At 41.5% G+C, this 18,658-nt stretch overlaps 1 protein-coding gene across 1 annotated transcript; it reads left to right on the plus strand.

The window, feature by feature from the left end:
- The first annotated feature begins 289 nt into the window (after positions 1–289).
- LOC116508824 (waprin-Enh1) lies at positions 290–2,588 on the plus strand. Its single transcript, XM_032217569.1, has 3 exons — positions 290–374; positions 1,676–1,810; positions 2,458–2,588. The coding sequence occupies exons 1-3, from the start codon at positions 290–292 to the stop codon at positions 2,586–2,588; spliced, it is 351 nt and encodes a 116-aa protein (XP_032073460.1).
- The last annotated feature ends 16,070 nt before the right edge of the window (positions 2,589–18,658 follow it).

Below are 18,658 nucleotides of genomic sequence, written 5' to 3' on the forward strand. Positions count from 1 at the left end.
GTGGCTCACAAGAGTTGTTTGAAGTAATGATGTTTATATGGGAGCATTTTAGATGTCCCGCCCTTTGGTTTTAGTTCTCATGTGGCACAAGTCACACATAGAATTATCTATGAAGACAGCATAAAGCAATTATTTCAGGTTTCTGAATGCTATTATGCAGTTGCTATATCAAGCCTGAGGAAGATGTGGAAAGTCTACTTCTATTGCTATTCTTAAAGCTACCCACACATCTGTTTAAATATGAGCCTAATTGCCGTCTGAGAGTTCACATCTGACTTCTGAGGACATCATGAAGACATTAACTGGCTTGCTTCTTGTGGGTCTTCTAGCCCTTTGGATAGAATTACCCTCTACGTCTTCCAAGGTTCTGTTTGGTAAGAGATAAAATCATTGGTAGAGGGGCCTGTTTGACAAAAAAATGCTGCAAAATAGTCTGTAGGAAGAGATTGTTAACTTTATTTAAAACTAAAATCAGATCTACTCTATATTTGGTGGGCTTAAATTAAGTTTATTTAAGTAGCTTTATAATTTGCTTTCCAGTGATTAACAGTATAATATGATAAACACAATGCAGAGCAAGTTGAATATAATTACAAAAAATTATAATTGAAGCAAATAATCCTTCGGTTTTCCCAAATAAATTTAAGTGACTAGCTATAAATTGTTGTAAAGGGTGGTGAGTAATAGTGTTATGTACAATATTTTCTTTTGTTTTCTTCCTGACACTGGTCAAATCAACATTTTTGTTGTCATGGTACTTACAGAAAATATACTTAGGGTTCTTCCAGAGTGATTACAACATTGTCTTGTTTGGGATGGCCATTATAAGGAATGCCTTCTCCATCATACCTCCCAAATCCTACTGTCCAATTTTGATAAGAAGGTGGCATAATTATATGAAATGTTCCAATACAGAATCAGTATTCCAAGGGGTGTGCTATTGTGAGAAGTAATTGCTTTTCCCACTCCTGTTTATTTTCCTCCTCTTTTCTTTTTATGGCGAGATAAATGAATGTCTCTTTCCCAGCTGGAAAATAAGCACTGATTGAATAAGATATCTCAGTATCTTTATTTTGGCCAACAACTGTAAGCTCTGATTGGTTGTCGGTTCTCTGTGATTGTTGTAGACTTCCAATGTTTTAAACATGTCCATTCTGTAGTATCTGGTAACCATAAAATGTTATTTGCAATATTTGAATTGTGCCATGAGAAAGCTAGGAGAAAGTTTGTTTATCTAGAAATGCCTGTTGGTGGGTACATGAATTTATTCATTTGTATTTCAGATTGGGCAAAGGGTAATAAAGAAGGAGCAGTGCAATTATTAAAATAGAATAGGTACAAAAAAGTAGAATCTAAGAATAAAGTATATGTAGGCAAATATAATATAGGTTTCATACAGTGGTGGGTTTCCATTTTTTTTTACTACTGGTTTGCACGTGCACGATGCTACTGCACATGCGCAGAAGCATCAAGGTGGGTGGGCGGAGCCTCCCTGCCACCACTACTACCAGTTCACCCAATCTGGGCTGAACTGGGAGCAATCCACCTCTGGTTTCATGATCAATACATGATTTTACTCATGATAAGTGCTATGGGCAAGTATATTATAATTAAAAAAATAAATTTGTAAAAGGTATTTGGATATTTTGCATTGGTTTTTTCTTTCTTTCAACAGCATGTGGTACTTCCCTGGGAAATCCATTTCCATGCTCTTTACCTGGAATTAATCGTTGCAGGAGTGATTACGAATGCCCTCATACCTTACGTTGCTGTAATTTCAGATGTAGTAGAAGTTGCAGAGCCCCACCAGGTAATCTTAATTTTAATGAGCAAACTCATTTCTTAGAACTCTGGGCATGGTTTCCTGTGTAAGCAGAGGAGTTGGGGATTCTGGACTGGGTATCTTAATATCAATATCAATTTGGTAGATTTGATTCTCTGATAAGATTTGTCTTTCAGAAGGAAATTTATGGGTGGATATGTAAGGCTAATAAATTCAATAAATTAATTCTTGAAATTAGGAGGCTTACAGACCAAATGACCAGTAAGGATCTTTTCTAACTGTTCCTGAAACTTTACAAAATGTGATTTTTTAGGACCTACTCTGTGATGGGATCTGCTCTTTTTTCTTTTTAATGCAATCTGCCCAATAAGCCCTTATATACTTGGGTCTATTTTTATAGATTCTACCAAGGGGTTTAAGATATGTTTCAGCTCTGACACTGACAGTATGAGTCTGTCTTTAATATGCTTCAAACTGGAAAAAAACATCAAAGTCAAAACATGTAACTGAAGCTCCTCTCTTAAAGTGTGGGACTTTTTAATTGCCACCAGGGGTTAGAAAAACGCCATAAGGCTGCACTATATTCCCCCTCCACAAATGATGAAAATTATCTGGTGTTTGATTGATGGTTAACAACAATTCTGTCCCCCCACACTCCCTCCCCTCCATTTCAGTGATTCCTTGGAGTTGCCCACGAAATCCATTTAAGTGCACCATCCCAGGAATACATCGCTGTCGTTATGACTATGATTGTCCAGGAAGACAAAGGTGTTGCTACTATAATTGCTCTAGGATCTGTAAATAAGGTATCATCATCAATCCTTTCTCATGTATCATTTTACTTTATGTCATTGGTTATTGGAACAATCTAGAACCCTGAGAGATGAGCCTTAACTTAATTGCTACTAGACCAATCAAAAATACTTTCTGATTGTTTTCAGACATTATTTTGGGGTGCTTTCTTAAATGGCTAAACCCTCTCCTTCAAACGGGACAATTGTGGAAATGTTTTTCTTACTACTACGCTCCTACCAGACCTCTGACTTCTTCTTTTGCCAGATCTCTGGACCCTGAGTAGGGTTTAGACAAATGGACCATTATGGCCCTTTCAATCCTACAGAAAGGATTGTTCCCATCTTTTTTAAAAATGTTTTTACCAGACTTTTCTCGAAGCCATACCAAATCAGAAAAATTATGGTTTTTTTCTTTACAAGTTCCAGGTTTTTTTTGTTTTTATTTTAGCTCCCATTTTTGGGTTGTTGCAAATGTACAAGTAGATAATTGATCTGATTTAGGCATATGATCTGAACAGGTATGCCCATCATGGCAAACCTATGGCATGTGTGCCGGAAATGGCATGCAGAGCCTCTTTGGGCAGCAAGCCATCGCCCGTTACTCTTAGGGTTCTGGCATGCTGGCCAGCTGGTCTTCACATGTGCAGGAGCACAGGAAACTGGAAGAGCAGCCTCCCGGTGTGCATTTGCATGCCGGAAACTGGAAAATCATCTTCCCAGTACGGGCATGTGTACTGGGCAGCTGCTCCTCTGATTTCCGTCAGACGTGCACGTGTATGCATGCATGCTCCCATTTCGACACTCAGTGCCAAAAAGGTTCGCCAACACTGTTGTATGCTGTATATACACAAGAATATTTGATCACAATTGTTCCGCTTTGCATGATCAAGGTTGTTTTTCTATCTTTTTATTCCAGGCTTTCTGTTGTCAGACAATACCAACAATCCCTTAAACACCTAGGGTAGAATTCATCAAATCTTCCATCCTATTTTGCTAGAAAATGCTTTCATTTAATTGACTCTCTCTCTCTCTCTCTCTCTCTCTCTCTCTCTCTCTCTCTCTCTCTCTCTCTCTCTCTCTCTCTCTCTCTCTCTCTCTCTCTCTCTCTCTCTCTCTTCCATCCAACATCATAGTAGTAATTAGATGAACAGATTGAATCAAAAGAAATTTAAATATGTGATTCATTATAAGGTTTCCAAGACAGTTGTTTTTGTTTTTGTTTTTGCATAGGTCAGAATTTGACTTGGATGATCAGAGATTGCTTTATACTGAATCAAAGTTACAGATAAAGGCAGTGTATCCAGGAAATCGATCTTGCTTTGCCTGTTTATGGAGAAGAAGACACAGTTGCCAGCAAAATGCATCTTTACATCATTCTTGAATCCCTTCTCATGAACAGTGGTTACAAATATATGCACCCATCTAGCCGTTTATGTTTTTCTGGCTTTGAAATCTATTATATAAATCTAAAAATAAAATAGGATTTCCAGTCCACCTCACAAAAACACAACTCTTGAATTTAACTCTGCAACAGCAACTTTTTGATCATATCAGAAGTGATGGATGATTTATTTTCTTCTGCTGTCCATTTTTATGGTTATGAAACTTCAACCAAAACCACAAATTGCATTAAATCATCACTTGGTTTATTTGACTTTGATATAGCACAATGGATGTGATTGGTAAACTATGGATTGTAGTTATGTGTGGATTCAGCCTATTTGATAAAACCTGGTTAAAACAAACCATGATTTTGCTTGTTGGGTAAAAGCATACTAAAAGCAAAGAATAGAAAAAAGCAGATAAAGTGCAACCTTGATTTAACGGACCCTTATTTAGCAGACATTGAATACTACAGACCAAATATCCAAATGTCAGGGTTCCAAGTAACACCCACAACAAAAGAAGACCCTGAGAGTTGAAGTTCCTCAAAGTTCCATTTTATTAGAGATGTTATATTGGCACATCTGGGAAAACCTGAATCTGAAAACTTCCAGATTTTCCCCACCGAAATGAAAGTCCCTACCCATCACCCACATGTCCATCACATGGTCCAATCAAATACCGTCCCAACTGGAGATGCCTCCCAGTCATGCCACTCCAAGTGCAGGGCAGGATCACCTTGACTCTCTGAGAAAGGAATGTTATTTTGACTATATAGGTCCCATATTCCATACAATCCCCCCTCCCATTTTCCACAGCATTAAATGTGTCAGGGCTGAAGGTCCAATGCAAAAGATGGCTTCCAGGTCTGACGCATCCCATATGTCTCCAAAACAGCATGCTTGTTTCAGAGATAATACTATGCAAATGATAATCATTCACACGATTATGTTAATAACATACATTTGTCCACGTAACATAAAATTCATCATTTGCATAATAACACAATTAAGTGAATGATGTAAATCATTGCAATGATGTAAATCACTGCAATGATTTATCTTTGAATTTAACAGATAGCCAGGTCTGATAGGAAGCCATCTCCACAAACAGTCTTTTAAAATGAGATTTCACTCTATATTTATAATGCAAAAAATAATATTGTAATTATATTTCACCATCTAATTTTGATGCTACAATAATACCAGTTTATTAATAAATGTGTTTGAAAACTTGCATTTTTCTGCAATATATTAACTTCAGAGTCATGATATATTATTTTAATGGAACATGTCCAAGATATGGTACCTCTTCTATAGTAAAAGAAAACAATGTGTGGTGCATTATGTGTCCTGTAGTTTTTTATGTAAGTTAACAAAAATTCTGGTCAGGTAGGGGTTAATCCCAGATTGTTCAATCTAAATAAGAAAAGTCCTTTTCGAGAAAAGTGGGGCTGACGTCGCTACAACACAACATGCAATCTTGGAGCTCCAGGATTGCTGTCGATATCTCTGTTGCTGGACGGTCCTTTTTGGACCTAAGCTATACCGAAGAGATGGTGATAGAGTAGGGCATGTCCTGCTGATCTCAGGGGCATTGCAAAGCCCCTGATCGATCCAGGATAAGCTCTTTCCTCCGGCTACAAGAGAAGCAGCCATTGAAACTGCACAAAGTTGGGACAGACTCCTGAAACAGAAGCAGAGCAGGAGAGAGAGTGTGTCAAAATTGGTGAGAGTTGCCCCTGCGCGGCCCCATGGGATCTGACAACCAATCAAAATACAAGCTCAAATTCAAAAGCCCAGAGAGGGTTTAAAATTCAGGCACTCTCAGCATTTCTTCCCTTTTTTTCACCCAAGATCTTGAAGCATGTGATCCTGTCCACCATTAAAATGTTCTTTCCAAGAAACTTCCATGAATCCATGGAAGTCAGTTCCCCACTTGGAACTGAACCCAGATGGACATTTCTTCCAACGCTTGAAAAAAAAACCACCCAAGAACTTTAATACAGTATGAATAAAGCATTTAATCAGTTGACTGCCCCTGTGAATTGTCAAAGCAGCTACAAGTGCCTTAAAACCATATCAGAAGTAGATTGAAATAGATGTTCAACAGTGAAACAACATAATGGAGAGTAAGAAAAAACTCACACTGGTGAAACAACAATGAAGTTATATGGGAGACAGTGGTGGGTTCCGAATCCTGTTGCAACCAGTATGGTGCAATGGGGCCTGGCATCCACCACATGGACGCGCGTATGCATACTTACTGCCCGCGATGCTCTGCGATGCTCCAGCTGCTTGGTGGAGCGTCACACAGGTGCCGTACGCTCCGTGCGTGTGTGCCGAAGTCCTGAAAACCTCAAATACCTGTAAGGAGCATGGGTGGGTGCGTGGGGCCTCCAGAGCACCGTACCGGAATGGTACCTGGTGTTCCTGGCAGGCACTGGTATGCCCATACCGGGGCGTACCGGTTGTAACCCACCACTGGTGGAAGATCACAAACAAGGGCTCAGTCTACTCAATCTGCTGGTCTGCTGGAAAGGACAAAGCACCACTGTTTTCCAAAGGCATAATGGTGTCAGGACTTTGCAGATGTGTGGGGAATGCTGTGCTAGAAGATAGGATCTCTTGGGTACTACAATGGCATTACTTTACCAATGGGAAGTGTGTTATTCTATCCCTGACAAATATAAAAGAACCAGCAGTCCAATGGGAATCTAAGCCTCATTCTAGGCAATTATGTCACAATTGAATATCAATTTTTTCATAATCCCTCACTAACTTAAGGGCTGATGTAGTTTCCATTTAAAAAGGGGGGGGGAAAATGGATTCAGGAAACTACAGATCTATGTATATATCAGGTATTTTGTCTCCTTGGAGCAAAAATCAAACACATGGCTTATAAACAACTTATTAAAACAATCAAGCCCACACATTACTGTTTCTTTCTTCTCCTTCATGTGAGGATGAACAACACACAATGAACCTGCAATATCAAGAGATTATGAGTATCTAGGCAAGAAAGCTAAGGAATTGGGAGTACAAATGTTTTCATCATTACTTCCAACAAAAGATCGACGTTCAATGGAAGAACAAGGAATTCTAGAAGTGATCCACTGGCTTAAGTGTTGGTGCTGCCAAAAGAACTATACATTCCTAGACCATGGTCTGCATCAGCAGTGGGTTTCATATTTTTTTTTAAATAATTTATTTATTTATTTATTTCCAAGACAAACATATATTGTAAAAAGTATATCAGCTGGTTACAAAAAGCTTTTGTGCATCTCTTCCACCGTCATCAAATATAATTCATATTAATTCAAATATCTTAACTCAAATATTTACTATATTAACATCATCATACCTCCACTTTTATTTGACTACAGTTATTTAAACATCCTTCATCCTTAAATATACCAAGATTCAATTCATAACCACATGCTGGCATTTCATTTACTTATTTATAAAATCCTCCATTAACATTTGATCCTCATATCCTGTTTCAGCTAAACATCCATAATATTTAATACCAAAGTTTTCTAATCCTCCATATATATATAATTTATTATCATTATCCTTTCTTTATTTAACTATATCCTATATCATAGCCAGTGACGTGCGGTGAAGCTTCTGGCTGGTGAGGCAACCCCCCCCCCCGCCGGCAGTAGGCTGGAGTGAGAGCCGCGGAGGTGAAAGGCGAAGAGGGGTGGGGTGGGGGGTGTTCCAAGACGCCCCCTCCCCTTTTGGCACTCCGCAAGCCAGGCCCGCAGCGGCAAGAGGATCCGCTCTGCTTCTATCGCCCCCCCCCCCTCCGTTCCAGAGAAGCCGGTCGGGCAAGTCTCTGCAGCCCCGGTTCAGTCTCACAGCAGCTCCAGGAGGAAACGGGCCAGCCCCACTTCCCTCCCCAGACTTTCTGGCAGTGGAGGACAGCATTCCGCTCCCGCCGCTTTCTCCCAGAGCTCCGGCAGGCCTGCCGAGGAGGAGCCCGGACAAGGCTGGAGCGAGAGCCATGGAGGCAAAAGGCTGGCCACTCGGGGCTTGGAAGAGGGAGCGGAATGCTGTCCTCCACTGCCAGAAAGTCTGGGGAGGGAAGCGGGGCTGGCCCGTTTCCTCCTGGGGCTGCTATGAGACGGAACCGGGGCTGCAGAGACTTGCCCGGCCGGCTTCTCTGGAGCGGAGGGGGGGGCGATAGAAGCGGAGCGGATCCTCTTGCTGCTGCGGGCCTGGCTCGCGGAGTTCCAAAAAGGGAGGGGGCCTCTTGGAACACCCTCCCACCCCTCTTCGCCGTTTCCTCCTGGTGCTGCTGGGAGATGGAACCAGGGCTGCAAACACCCTCTTCACCTTTTGCCTCCGCGGTTCCTCCTTGCCCCCACCTCCTCCATCCCCACCTCTGTGTCCGCCAGGCGTCTCACGTTTATGCCCGCCATAAACGCGAGACGCGTGGCAGACACAGCGGGGGGGGACGGAGGAGGGCGAGGTGGCAGCCGGCGAAGAAAGGGGAGAGGAGGAGGAGGAAAGGAAGAGGGGAGCAGGATGGGGGGGAGAGGGCTGCCCCTCTCTTCTCAAACAAACAAGGCTCCCCTCCCTGCGTCTGCTCCTTCCCTCTCTTCTCAAGCAAACTCTCAAATTGAGAGAGAGTTTGTTTGAGTGAAGTTAAGAAAGAAAGAAACACACACACACACACACACACAATAAAAACAAATTACATGTACTTAAATTACAAATAAATTGAATTCCTCCCCCCTCCCTCTGACCAACATACCTTCCAGCTACGCCAAAATTCCAGATTCGGTCTAGCCAGGCTCCAGGGCCAGGCAGGCTAGGATAGTGGCTCCTAGAGCCACCACGTGCCCTCTGCAGGAAGAGGCCCAAGAACTATGGGCCTCATTTGCATACTAATTTTTTTGCTGTTAACCCTTGGTTAACCCTTAAAAGGCAAAAAAATCCTTATGCAAAGGAGGCCCCGAGTTCTCTGGCCTCCTCCTATACTTAAATACTATGTACACTTCAAATCACTGTGAGTTGAAGTCTGGTAGCAACTAGCTTGGCCTTAATTATTTTAGAAAAAATCTTTAAAATACCTTCCTTTTCCTGAGGAGACTGGTGAGGCCCCGCCTCCCCTGCCTCTAGTGAGTGCACGTCCCTGATCATAGCATTTCCCCCTATTAGTTAAAGTTTAACTGTATATATAGTTTTTTTTATGATACTTATTGTTGTTATTAATTATCTTTATAGATAGTGTGGCACAACAAAACCGCGCTCGACTAAAGCGCGCCCGATGAAACCGCGTCGCTGACGTCATCAACAGGGCGACAACAGCGAGCGCGGAGAAAGAAGGGTGCTTTAAATAGCGCTTTTAAAGCAAGCCGATTCAAGTTAAGGTAAGGGTTAGGTTTAGGGTTAGGTTTAGGGTTAGGTTTAGGGTTAGGTTAAAGGTTAGGGTTAGGTTTAGGGTTAGGTTAAGGGTTAGGGTTAGGGTTAGGGTTAGGGTTAGGTTAAGGGTTAGGATTAGGTTTAGCGTTAGGTTTAGGGTTAGGTTAAGGGTTAGGTTTAGGGTTAGGTTCAGGATTAGGTTTAGGGGGGTTAGGTTTAGGGGTTAATTTTAGGTTTAGCGTTTACAGTGTGCTTTTTTCTCCACGCTGTTGTCGTGCTGTGATGACATCAGCTACGTGGTTTCATCGAGCGCCCTTTACTCGAACGCGGTTTTGTGGTGGAACCTCTTGATAGTCCAATAATATTTCTAACCTTCCCTTCTCATATCCAATTATTACTTATCATAACAGCTCAACATTGTATACATTACTATCATTATCAATTTTTATTTAACTATACCTATTACCAATGGATTTAACTAAGTTTAGCTAATTTTGAATTATACTCTTCCATCTATCAACCTGTATCTCTCCAATAATAGAACAGTCTTATATCTGCTGCCATGTGTGGGTCCAATTCTTCAAACATCTTTTTGAACGAATCCATACGAAGAAATCTTTGCACCTTCTTGTTTGTGGTATCTATTATATAATTTTGGCGCCCTCTTTTTGTTTCCTTTATCAGCTTGTCTTTAATTCTCAGCAGTGGTATCAAATGTTTTGCAAATAGTATTTCATAGTCCATAAATTCTTTGATATTTTTTCCTCCTTCTATGCCCTGTCTTTTGAAGTAAATTTTCTCTCCATTTAGCTCCTCTTCAAATATTCCATTCTTTCCTCCCTCAGAAATAAACCAATTGTCACGAATATCAACAAGCTCAAATTCTTTATCTCCTTTTTCCATTTCATTTTGTATTTGGTAAACATCCTCATTTTTTTCCTCATATTTTGTTGCCAAAAACACCAAATAATCCAATTTTCTCTGAAGTCTGTCCTCTGTATCAGACAGCCTCTTCAAAGCTGAAAGTATTGCTTGGAGAGACGCTTGAAAAGATGCCATGTTTATACGCAGTTGTATTTTTTTCTTAAGAGCTCTGAAGCATTCTTAAGTGGAAGCAGACTACAAAGGGAACAGCTGTACAATCTTATCAGATCTTAAGCCAGAACAGCCAAGCAATAAAAGTGTCAAGATGTAAACAGTCAAATTGTAGTCAATTAGTTTCAGGAGAAATGTTGGAGTAATCTATCCATTTGAAAAGGATTACTTAGAATCAATCCATGTGAATAACATTTAAAGAGTAGGATAACCACTGTCCAAAACCATTAAAAAGATCAAAATCACCGCTAGGTTCTTCTATTCTTTAATTTAGATTAGTTTTAAAGTTTTTTCGGCAGTCCATTTTTCTTTAAACAATAAAAGGTTCTTACCAGCTGGAAACACTTCTTTTTCAAATTGCCCTGACTTTGGCAGTCTTAAAAGACTGGAATTTTTCTGCCAGGCGAAGACTTTAAACCTGCTTTTCCCGGAGATTGTGCAATATCCCCGAGATCAGCAAGATATAATCTTCCTGTTCACCATCTCTTCGGGATGATTTAGGTCCATTGGAACCCCCCAGCAATAAAAGTATCAAGTGCGATCTCAGAGCTTTGAGATCGCACATCGTCTCATCACGGCATCCAGGCTCCGCCCCCAGCGGTGGGTTTCATATTTTGTTGCTACCAGTTCACCCCACATGTGCCCACTCTCTGTGCTTTCCACACATGTGCGTGGTCTCAAAAATGTGCCTAAATAGGATGGCATAGAGCCGCCGGGGTGGGCACAGTTAGGTTCGGATGAACTGGTCCAAACCAGTTGAATACCACCTCTAGTCTGCATTAACAACATGAAGGCTTATGACTTGAGGTGGGCTGTACCTCAGAAGAACTGGAAAGAACGTATTTGGAAAATGACTGGCTCAACTTATCAGAGGGGCTTCAAACTAAAATTGAGGGGGTGACCAAACTTTAGGAGCTTTAGGACCTAATCCCAAGCATAAACCCAAGACAATCAATCAAATAAGGAGGTAGGGAGTGATGGGAAGGAAGAAAGGTTGACAGAGGTGACATTGCTTTTTTATTTGGTATGCAATGCACTGTTTGAATTTGGGATAAGAGGACGTTATGTGTACTTTCCTCTCAAGCACACACTGGGTTCCAGACTGTCATGTTCTTAGTGAAAAAGTAAATATTTTCCATGTTCCCTTCATTTTTGACAGCCTAATCTTCTCTATGTTCTTTCCTTTTCTTCTCTGGGGAATCCAGATAATGTTTTTATCCCAGAAGCCTCTCATTCACACTGCTTGGGATAACTACCCTAAACTTCAGAGTAGCCACATTGAAACCAAATTTAATGCATTCTTAGAGTTCATGAAATTTCCCATAGCAGGTGGTCCTTGATTCTTATTTTAAATTCTTCAGCCATCCATGTACAATTTCATTATTTCACTAGTGCAGTGGCTCTCAACTTTCCCAATGCCACAACCCTTTAATACAGTTCCTTATGTTGTTGTGACCCCCCAACCATAAAATTATTTTTGTTGCTACTTCATAACTGTAATTTTGCTACTGTTATGAATCGTAATGTAAATATCTGATATGTAGGATGTATTTTCATTATTACAAATTGAACATAATTAAAGCTTAGTGATTAATCACAAAAACTGTGTAATTGTATATTATGAAATGGTTTGCTAATCAAAATAATAAAATAATATAATATAATATAATATAATATAATATAATATAATATAATATAATATAATATAATATAATATAATATAATATAATATAATATAATATAATATAATATAATATAATATAATATAATATAATATAATATAATATAATATAATATAATATAATATAATATAATATAATATAATAATATAATATAATAATATAATATAATATAATAATATATATAATATAATATAATATAATATAATATAATTAATATAATATAATATAATATAATATAATATAATCTTCTAACCCTGTTACAAAAAGTCCATGAAACATTTCAGTTGGTAACAAAATAAAAATAAAACAGAGAAGAAAGACAGTTAAAAAAATGAGTCAAAAAGAAATACAGTACTAGGTTGGATATCCCCTCCTCTTTTTCATCTTGTCCTACTGGTTATTTATAATTTATCAATTGTTGTTTGTAACTAATGATGGTAACTATTATTATGACCTATGACCTATTACTTGCTGTTTATATGACTCTGGTTGACATCACATCACAATATTGTAATAACCGATCTATCCAACAGTTCCAGCCCTCCGAAAACCCCACTTCCTTTAGTTCTCCTTCCTCTAGGTCGGATGCCTCACTAGCCGTGGATGGGGAGGGAGACCTGGCTTCCCTTGCAGCTGAGGTGCTAGGGCGATCGCTCTGTCCTCTGGGGGGCTCCTAAGGGGCCCTGCTCCTGGGGGCCTGTGGCTGCTAAGTTAAGCTAGAAGCCGTAACCTGGGCCAGAGCTCTGGCTAGCATGTCCTGGAAGCTGCTGGTTAGATCAGGCAGCGCAGGCTGAAGCTCTGGTGGTTGGGAGTATTCCCTGGGTTCAGGGGATAGAGGTGCTAGGCGAGGCTGGGTTGGGCTGGCTGTTCTGCGGCCAAAGGGATCCGCTCTCGAATCCACCAGGGGGGCAGGAGAGAGAGGAGGAGAAAGGGAGCTGTGCCTTCTCAGAGATCCCCCTGGAGAGGCTGGGGATGGTGATCTGTACTCAGCCCGGGCAGAGGCCCTGCGGGGGGAGTGGGATCTGGAAGGAGAAGGGCTGATGGTCGCCCTGTACTCCCTGGCCGAGGCCCTGGTTGTTCTGGCCTCCTTCCTGGGGGTTGGCTTCTTCGGAGCCCTCGCCTTGTCCCTCCTAGCTGGGGATCTGCCTCTGGGAACAGGAGGAATCGCTCTAGAGGGCCCTTCTTCTGGATCCGCACCCCCTGGGGCTCTGGGTCTAGGATCTTTGCTCCTAGTCGCCTCCGCCATTACTCACGGTTTGTTGCTCACCCACGTGTTCCTTCTGCAGCTGGCTGTAAGTGGATTCCCCTCCTAGGGATAGGATCTGCAGCTTCCTTCGTCGATTGCGGACTCCGCTGCTGGCAGGCAAGGCCCTGAATTCTCCCCCCGGATCACCGGCGGGGCAGAGCAGAAAGGAAGCCTCTTCCAGCTTCCTATGGCCCTGTGAGCGCTTTCGACGTCGGAACGCTGATTACGCGCTCCCAAGTGCTCCTGAGATGGTGATGATCCAAGATGGCGACTGCTGGTGCCGTTGGGAGCCTCCTTTTGCCACTGGAACCTCCTTCGTGATCCTGGAAAGGTTCTGGGTCCTCCGGTCTTCCTGGGCTCCTCCGATCATCGCCTGGATGCGTCCCTGCGATCCTGGGCCTTCCTGGGGCTTCCACCCCCTTGGAGCGATCGGGCGGCCCTGCAGGGGTCTGCGTGCACACTGGCAAGCCAAGGCTTGAATAAGCGGCACGGAGCACAGCAGAAGGCAGGTGAGATGAATTTAAATTGAAATCCTTGCTGAAGCTTTGCTGAAACTAAAAAAACTCCTGAATTTCGGAAAGAAGGGAGAGAGGAAAAAAACACTCCGTTCAGGCCAAGATTGAGGTTAATCGGGGTGGCCATAGGAACAGCAGGAGGTGTGGCTTCCAAAGATTTCCTCAATCTCCAATAGGCAAGCAGATTTGGTTAATACCCATGGTTACTCCTCCCACACCTTCTCTTCGGAAACCATATAAATATTGGTGCAACTGTAGCCTCAATACACTTCTGTTTTATCTATTAGCTTTGCTGACCTATAGTTGTTGATCATTCTTAATCATTTGCTAAATTTGGAGGACAGCATGAAGCTGCTCACTACCTTTCTCCTTGTGGGCCTTCTAGCTCTTTGGATGGGCTTCCCCGCTGAAGCACAGAAGAAATTCCCAACAGGTGAGACATAAAAGTAGCTGTTTGGTGAACAGAGATATAGGAGGAAACAGCAGGAAACCTCGCTGAGTTTTATGCCTGCATTTTTACTTTATAACTCATCTATTTTCTGGGGGCAATTGAATATTAATTTCTGTAGTGCTGTATTTATTGTCAATATCATTGTTATAAAAGAGATCTGTTAACATGTTTTTTATTCATAATGCAGTTCCAGAAATACACCTTTAAAAGCTGAAATTTTGTTGGTGATGTTCTTCATGCAAGAACATCACTTATGTTGGGGGATTTCAAACTCAACTTCTTCCATATTAGTCCTAGGTTCTATTTCTTCAAATGTACAGGTATTGCATCAGGCAGGTTATATGCAGGAGAGGAAGGAATGAAGAACAGGCTCTATTCCTGAAGAGTAACGGCTAAGTGGCTGTGTTCACATCAGTTGCTATTCCATAAAGTAGCAAGCCACATTTAACCAAGGATATGAAACAGGTCATGCTATTTAACCCCTCTCCCTCTGAATTTCCTTGGCATAAATTTAAGTAAAAAATACAGTTAGAAGCTGAAAAAGTCAGTGGATTGAATTGGCCTTTGAGGGGAACAGAGTTGGGAATTCTACCAAGTATGTGTTGAACAACTCTTCTTTTTAAAATCTTTAGTAATAATTTTGCTGTTGAAAATCATAGCTGGGACAGTCAACTCAATAAGTGAAGCAATGCTTATGAACTTATGCTTATGAACTTATGAACTTATGAACTTATGAACTTATGCTTATGCTTATCAGCTTTCCTTTGCAAACAGACACTAAACAAGTCAGTCAATGCATGATGCTGTCTGTACATTACTTTTTATGTTTTGGGAAAGGTATAGAGCAAATATATGGATATATACATACATACATACATACATACATACATACACATACACAAACACACACACACACACACACACACACACACACACACTGATTCTAAAAAGCTTTGTTTTTTCAATGAACTATCCTCTTCTATTGCCAGGACAAGGTGTTTGGAAAAAGCCGGGAATTTGCCCATTCGCTGCATGCCTTTGCCCTAACCGTAACGATATAGCTGTAGAATGCTCCAGTGATGATGATTGTCCAATAGACCAGAAGTGCTGTCCTATTTGTTGCAAAAGGCAGTGTGTGGATCCAATGTCAGAAGTTCTCAGACTCAGGTAGGACTTTATGTGCCCATTTTTCTCAAGAACAAACAGGGTTTCACATTACCATGTTGTGCTGAAACGGAAGATGGCAATTGTGTTCTTTTTGCAACTTTGGGTTCTGTGCCAGTAATGCCCCTTCCTAGATTGTTAGTTCCTGCTCTCAGTCTCTCAGGATCTGCTCATCTTGCATTTGCATTGCTGCAGTGCGAATAACATGTGGCTACACTTGAAGAATATTCAGTAGCTAATGCTGGCACACAATACAGTTCACTGGCATTTCTGGGGTGCCCCAGAGAGGCCATGAAACACCTTTGTTGCATGAGCTGCCTTGGTTGCTTGTTTGCTTCCTGTCCAAGCTCTTGGTTTACCACCCTAAAACCCTTTATGACATGGGTCTAAGCTACCTAAGGAACATTGGCCCACCCCACTAACTCTGGCAGATGGGACATGTTGTGGACCTCAAAAAATTCTGGTTGGCATTGTGCAGGAGAAAAGCTTGCTCTGCCATGATTCTGGCCTTCGGAACATTCTGCCCCTTGAGGTAAGGGCTGTGTGTGTGCTCTCTTATGTTTGTGAAAAGGGTCTCAAAATTAGGCTTTGTTAATTGTGCTTCACCCTGATGGGAATGTTCCATATTGGAGCTGCTTATGAATTTTAAAAAAACCTCATTTCTATACTGGGGTTCCTATCTTAACTAATGTTTGTTAATTTAAATTTTAAGATTTCATTCTTTTACTCTGTACTTTGTATCATATTAGAAGCTTCCCAGTGTCGGTTGATAATAAAATGCATGGCATATAAGTTTAATAAGTAAAGAAAATTTTTTTTTATAGATCAGGGGTGTTAAACTTGATTTCATTGAGGGCCACATGAGGTTAGTGTTTTACCTCAGGAGGGTAGGAGGAGGGTAGGGCGGGTGTGGCTGGGCTGGGCTGGGCTAGGAATGGCCAGCATGAGGTCACTTGTGTTAGATGGCACCTGTGGTTCTCTGCCAGCAAAAACAGGCTCCCAAAACTCCATTTTCAGCTGCAACGGCCTCCTGCAACCCTCTGTCAGTGAAAACAGAGATCAGGAAGAGCATGTGCAGCCCTTGCGGCTCCATTTTTCCTGGGAAAGGCACTGTGGGCTGGTCCTTCACTGTTTTCAGGTTGCCCCCGTGGTTTGACACCCTTGTTAAAGATTATCCAACTTCCCATGCAGGCTGGTCCTTGACTCTTATTTTAAATTCTTTAGCAATTCATTTACAAATCAATTTCCTTCATCTCAGCTTGACAGAAATTTTACTTTATTATATCATTTGGCTTCTTCTTTGATAGCATCTCCAGCAAGATGTTTCCTCTTGAAAGTAGTTTGGTAGTTAAAAATGAATGTGCTCATGTAGCCACTTCTGGAGTTTTGTTAATTTATGTTTAATATGTCATTTTTAATCCACAACAGACCTCTCAATTGATGAAAGTGGTTCAATGGTTCCATGTATTCAGCGATTTTACAGCATCTTTCTGATCCCTTCATTGACCTGAGAAATTTCTCTTGAACAAGAGAAGAAAACAGCAAAATATTTGCCATGTTGTCATTATATAGCTTTTCCTCTTTTTAAAAAACATCTCTCCCTCCCTCTCTTTTTCTCTTTCTTTCTTTCTTTCTTTCTTTCTTTCTTTCTTTCTTTCTTTCTTTCTTTCTCTCTTTCTTTCTTTCTCTGTTATTTTTCTTTTCTATCATAAATAAAAAGTTACTTGCTCAAATTTCACCTTCGGTTCTGCCTTTGTTCCCTCACAGAATGCCACATTGGCACATTGGTCATTTCTGATAGACATTTTTAATTTCAATATTTCCTAAAGAAAAATAAATAAATCTGTAGCAAAGTAGAGTCCACTAAACTGTGAGGTTAGTCTTACTTTTCAGTATTGCAAAGAAGATGTTGAGAGTATTAAAACAAAAATGCTTTGGTTTGACATTATAGGTAGTCACTACAATATCGTGCTCTCATCTCATAACTTTCATAGAAGTCTGAATTATGCTTAGACTGATTAGTTTCAAAAGTCATAAAAAAAGAGTGAATAGGACAAGGAAATTTGTCCTCCCACCAGTTAAACTGCAACTGGACAATTGGATTGGGTTAGGAGGGGCTGGTCACAGGATTCCGTACATGCAGAGTTCCTTCCGTACAGGGCCAGACAGCATGAGCTGTCAGTGGAAGGCGGCTGCCTTCTGTGAGGAAATCGAAGTCCCCCGCTCTTTGTGACAACCCATTCTGTCCAGCCGGAATGAAGGCCACTCAGGGTGGTCAGCATGAAGGCCCTAGGTAGAAGCTACCTTGGTTGCCTGGCCTCGACCAGGCCATCACTGGCTGGGTTGCTGCCCCCTTAAGAGAATGGGAAACACCAAAGATCCCTTGGTCTCAAATCCATCTGGATTTTGCTGGACCATTCTATGGTCAAACGTTTTTGGTCGTGGTTGATGCCTACTCTAAGTGGGTGGAAATAGCAACTCATGGCTACCCTGACATCCTGGTGTCTGATAATGGCCTGCAGCTGACATCTGCTCAATTCCAGATGTTCCTGGCTGGATGTGGCATTCGCCATCCTCAGGTCACCCTATTTCACCTGCTGGGAACCGCCTGGCGGAATGGGCAGTCAGGTCCAAAAGAATCCTTAGCACAGTCAGGCCTCAGTGATCAGTATCTTTTAAAACAGCATTACAGCTGGTTGATGGGCCGGCCCCTCCGGACAGATCTCGGTAGACTGCACCCAGTTACGAATATAACAGATCTGTGCCCCATTCCAGCGAAGTCAGAACATTCAAAACAGGAGACCCGATTTATGCCCAAAACTATGGGGGTGACCCCCGCTGGCTACATGGACACATACGCAAAATAATGGAACCCTGTTCTTACAGGGTCAACCTAGATGATAGGTGAGTATGGTGTCGCCACATCAATTAGTTACAACAACACCAACCCACATTGCCCATTGCCCAGCCTGCGAGACCTGCACTGGGCCCGGCCGAACCCGCAGAGTTTCCTGACAACAACAGACCAACTCCTACTGCATCTTCCATGTCATTTTTCTATCTGTTTATCCATTAATCGTAAAAGAAAAACCTCTGGCTTCTTTGAAGAAAGAGATGAAGACAAACACTGATATCAATTAATTCACCCTTTTTTTTAGTCTCCAGGAAAATGA

This window comes from Thamnophis elegans, chromosome 5 (genome assembly GCF_009769535.1).
Source record: "Thamnophis elegans isolate rThaEle1 chromosome 5, rThaEle1.pri, whole genome shotgun sequence".
Taxonomy (NCBI): Eukaryota; Metazoa; Chordata; class Lepidosauria; order Squamata; family Colubridae; genus Thamnophis; species Thamnophis elegans.

What these genes read in the sequence shown, in the direction of transcription:
- LOC116508824 (XM_032217569.1), top strand. Translation starts at nt 290, where the DNA reads ATGAAGACATTAACTGGCTTGCTTCTTGTGGGTCTTCTAGCCCTTTGG. An exon ending in GTCTTCCAAGGTTCTGTTTG is followed by an intron (nt 375 to 1,675) that starts GTAAGAGATAAA and finishes TTCTTTCAACAG; the next exon opens with CATGTGGTACTTCCCTGGGA. An exon ending in AAGTTGCAGAGCCCCACCAG is followed by an intron (nt 1,811 to 2,457) that starts GTAATCTTAATT and finishes CCTCCATTTCAG; the next exon opens with TGATTCCTTGGAGTTGCCCA.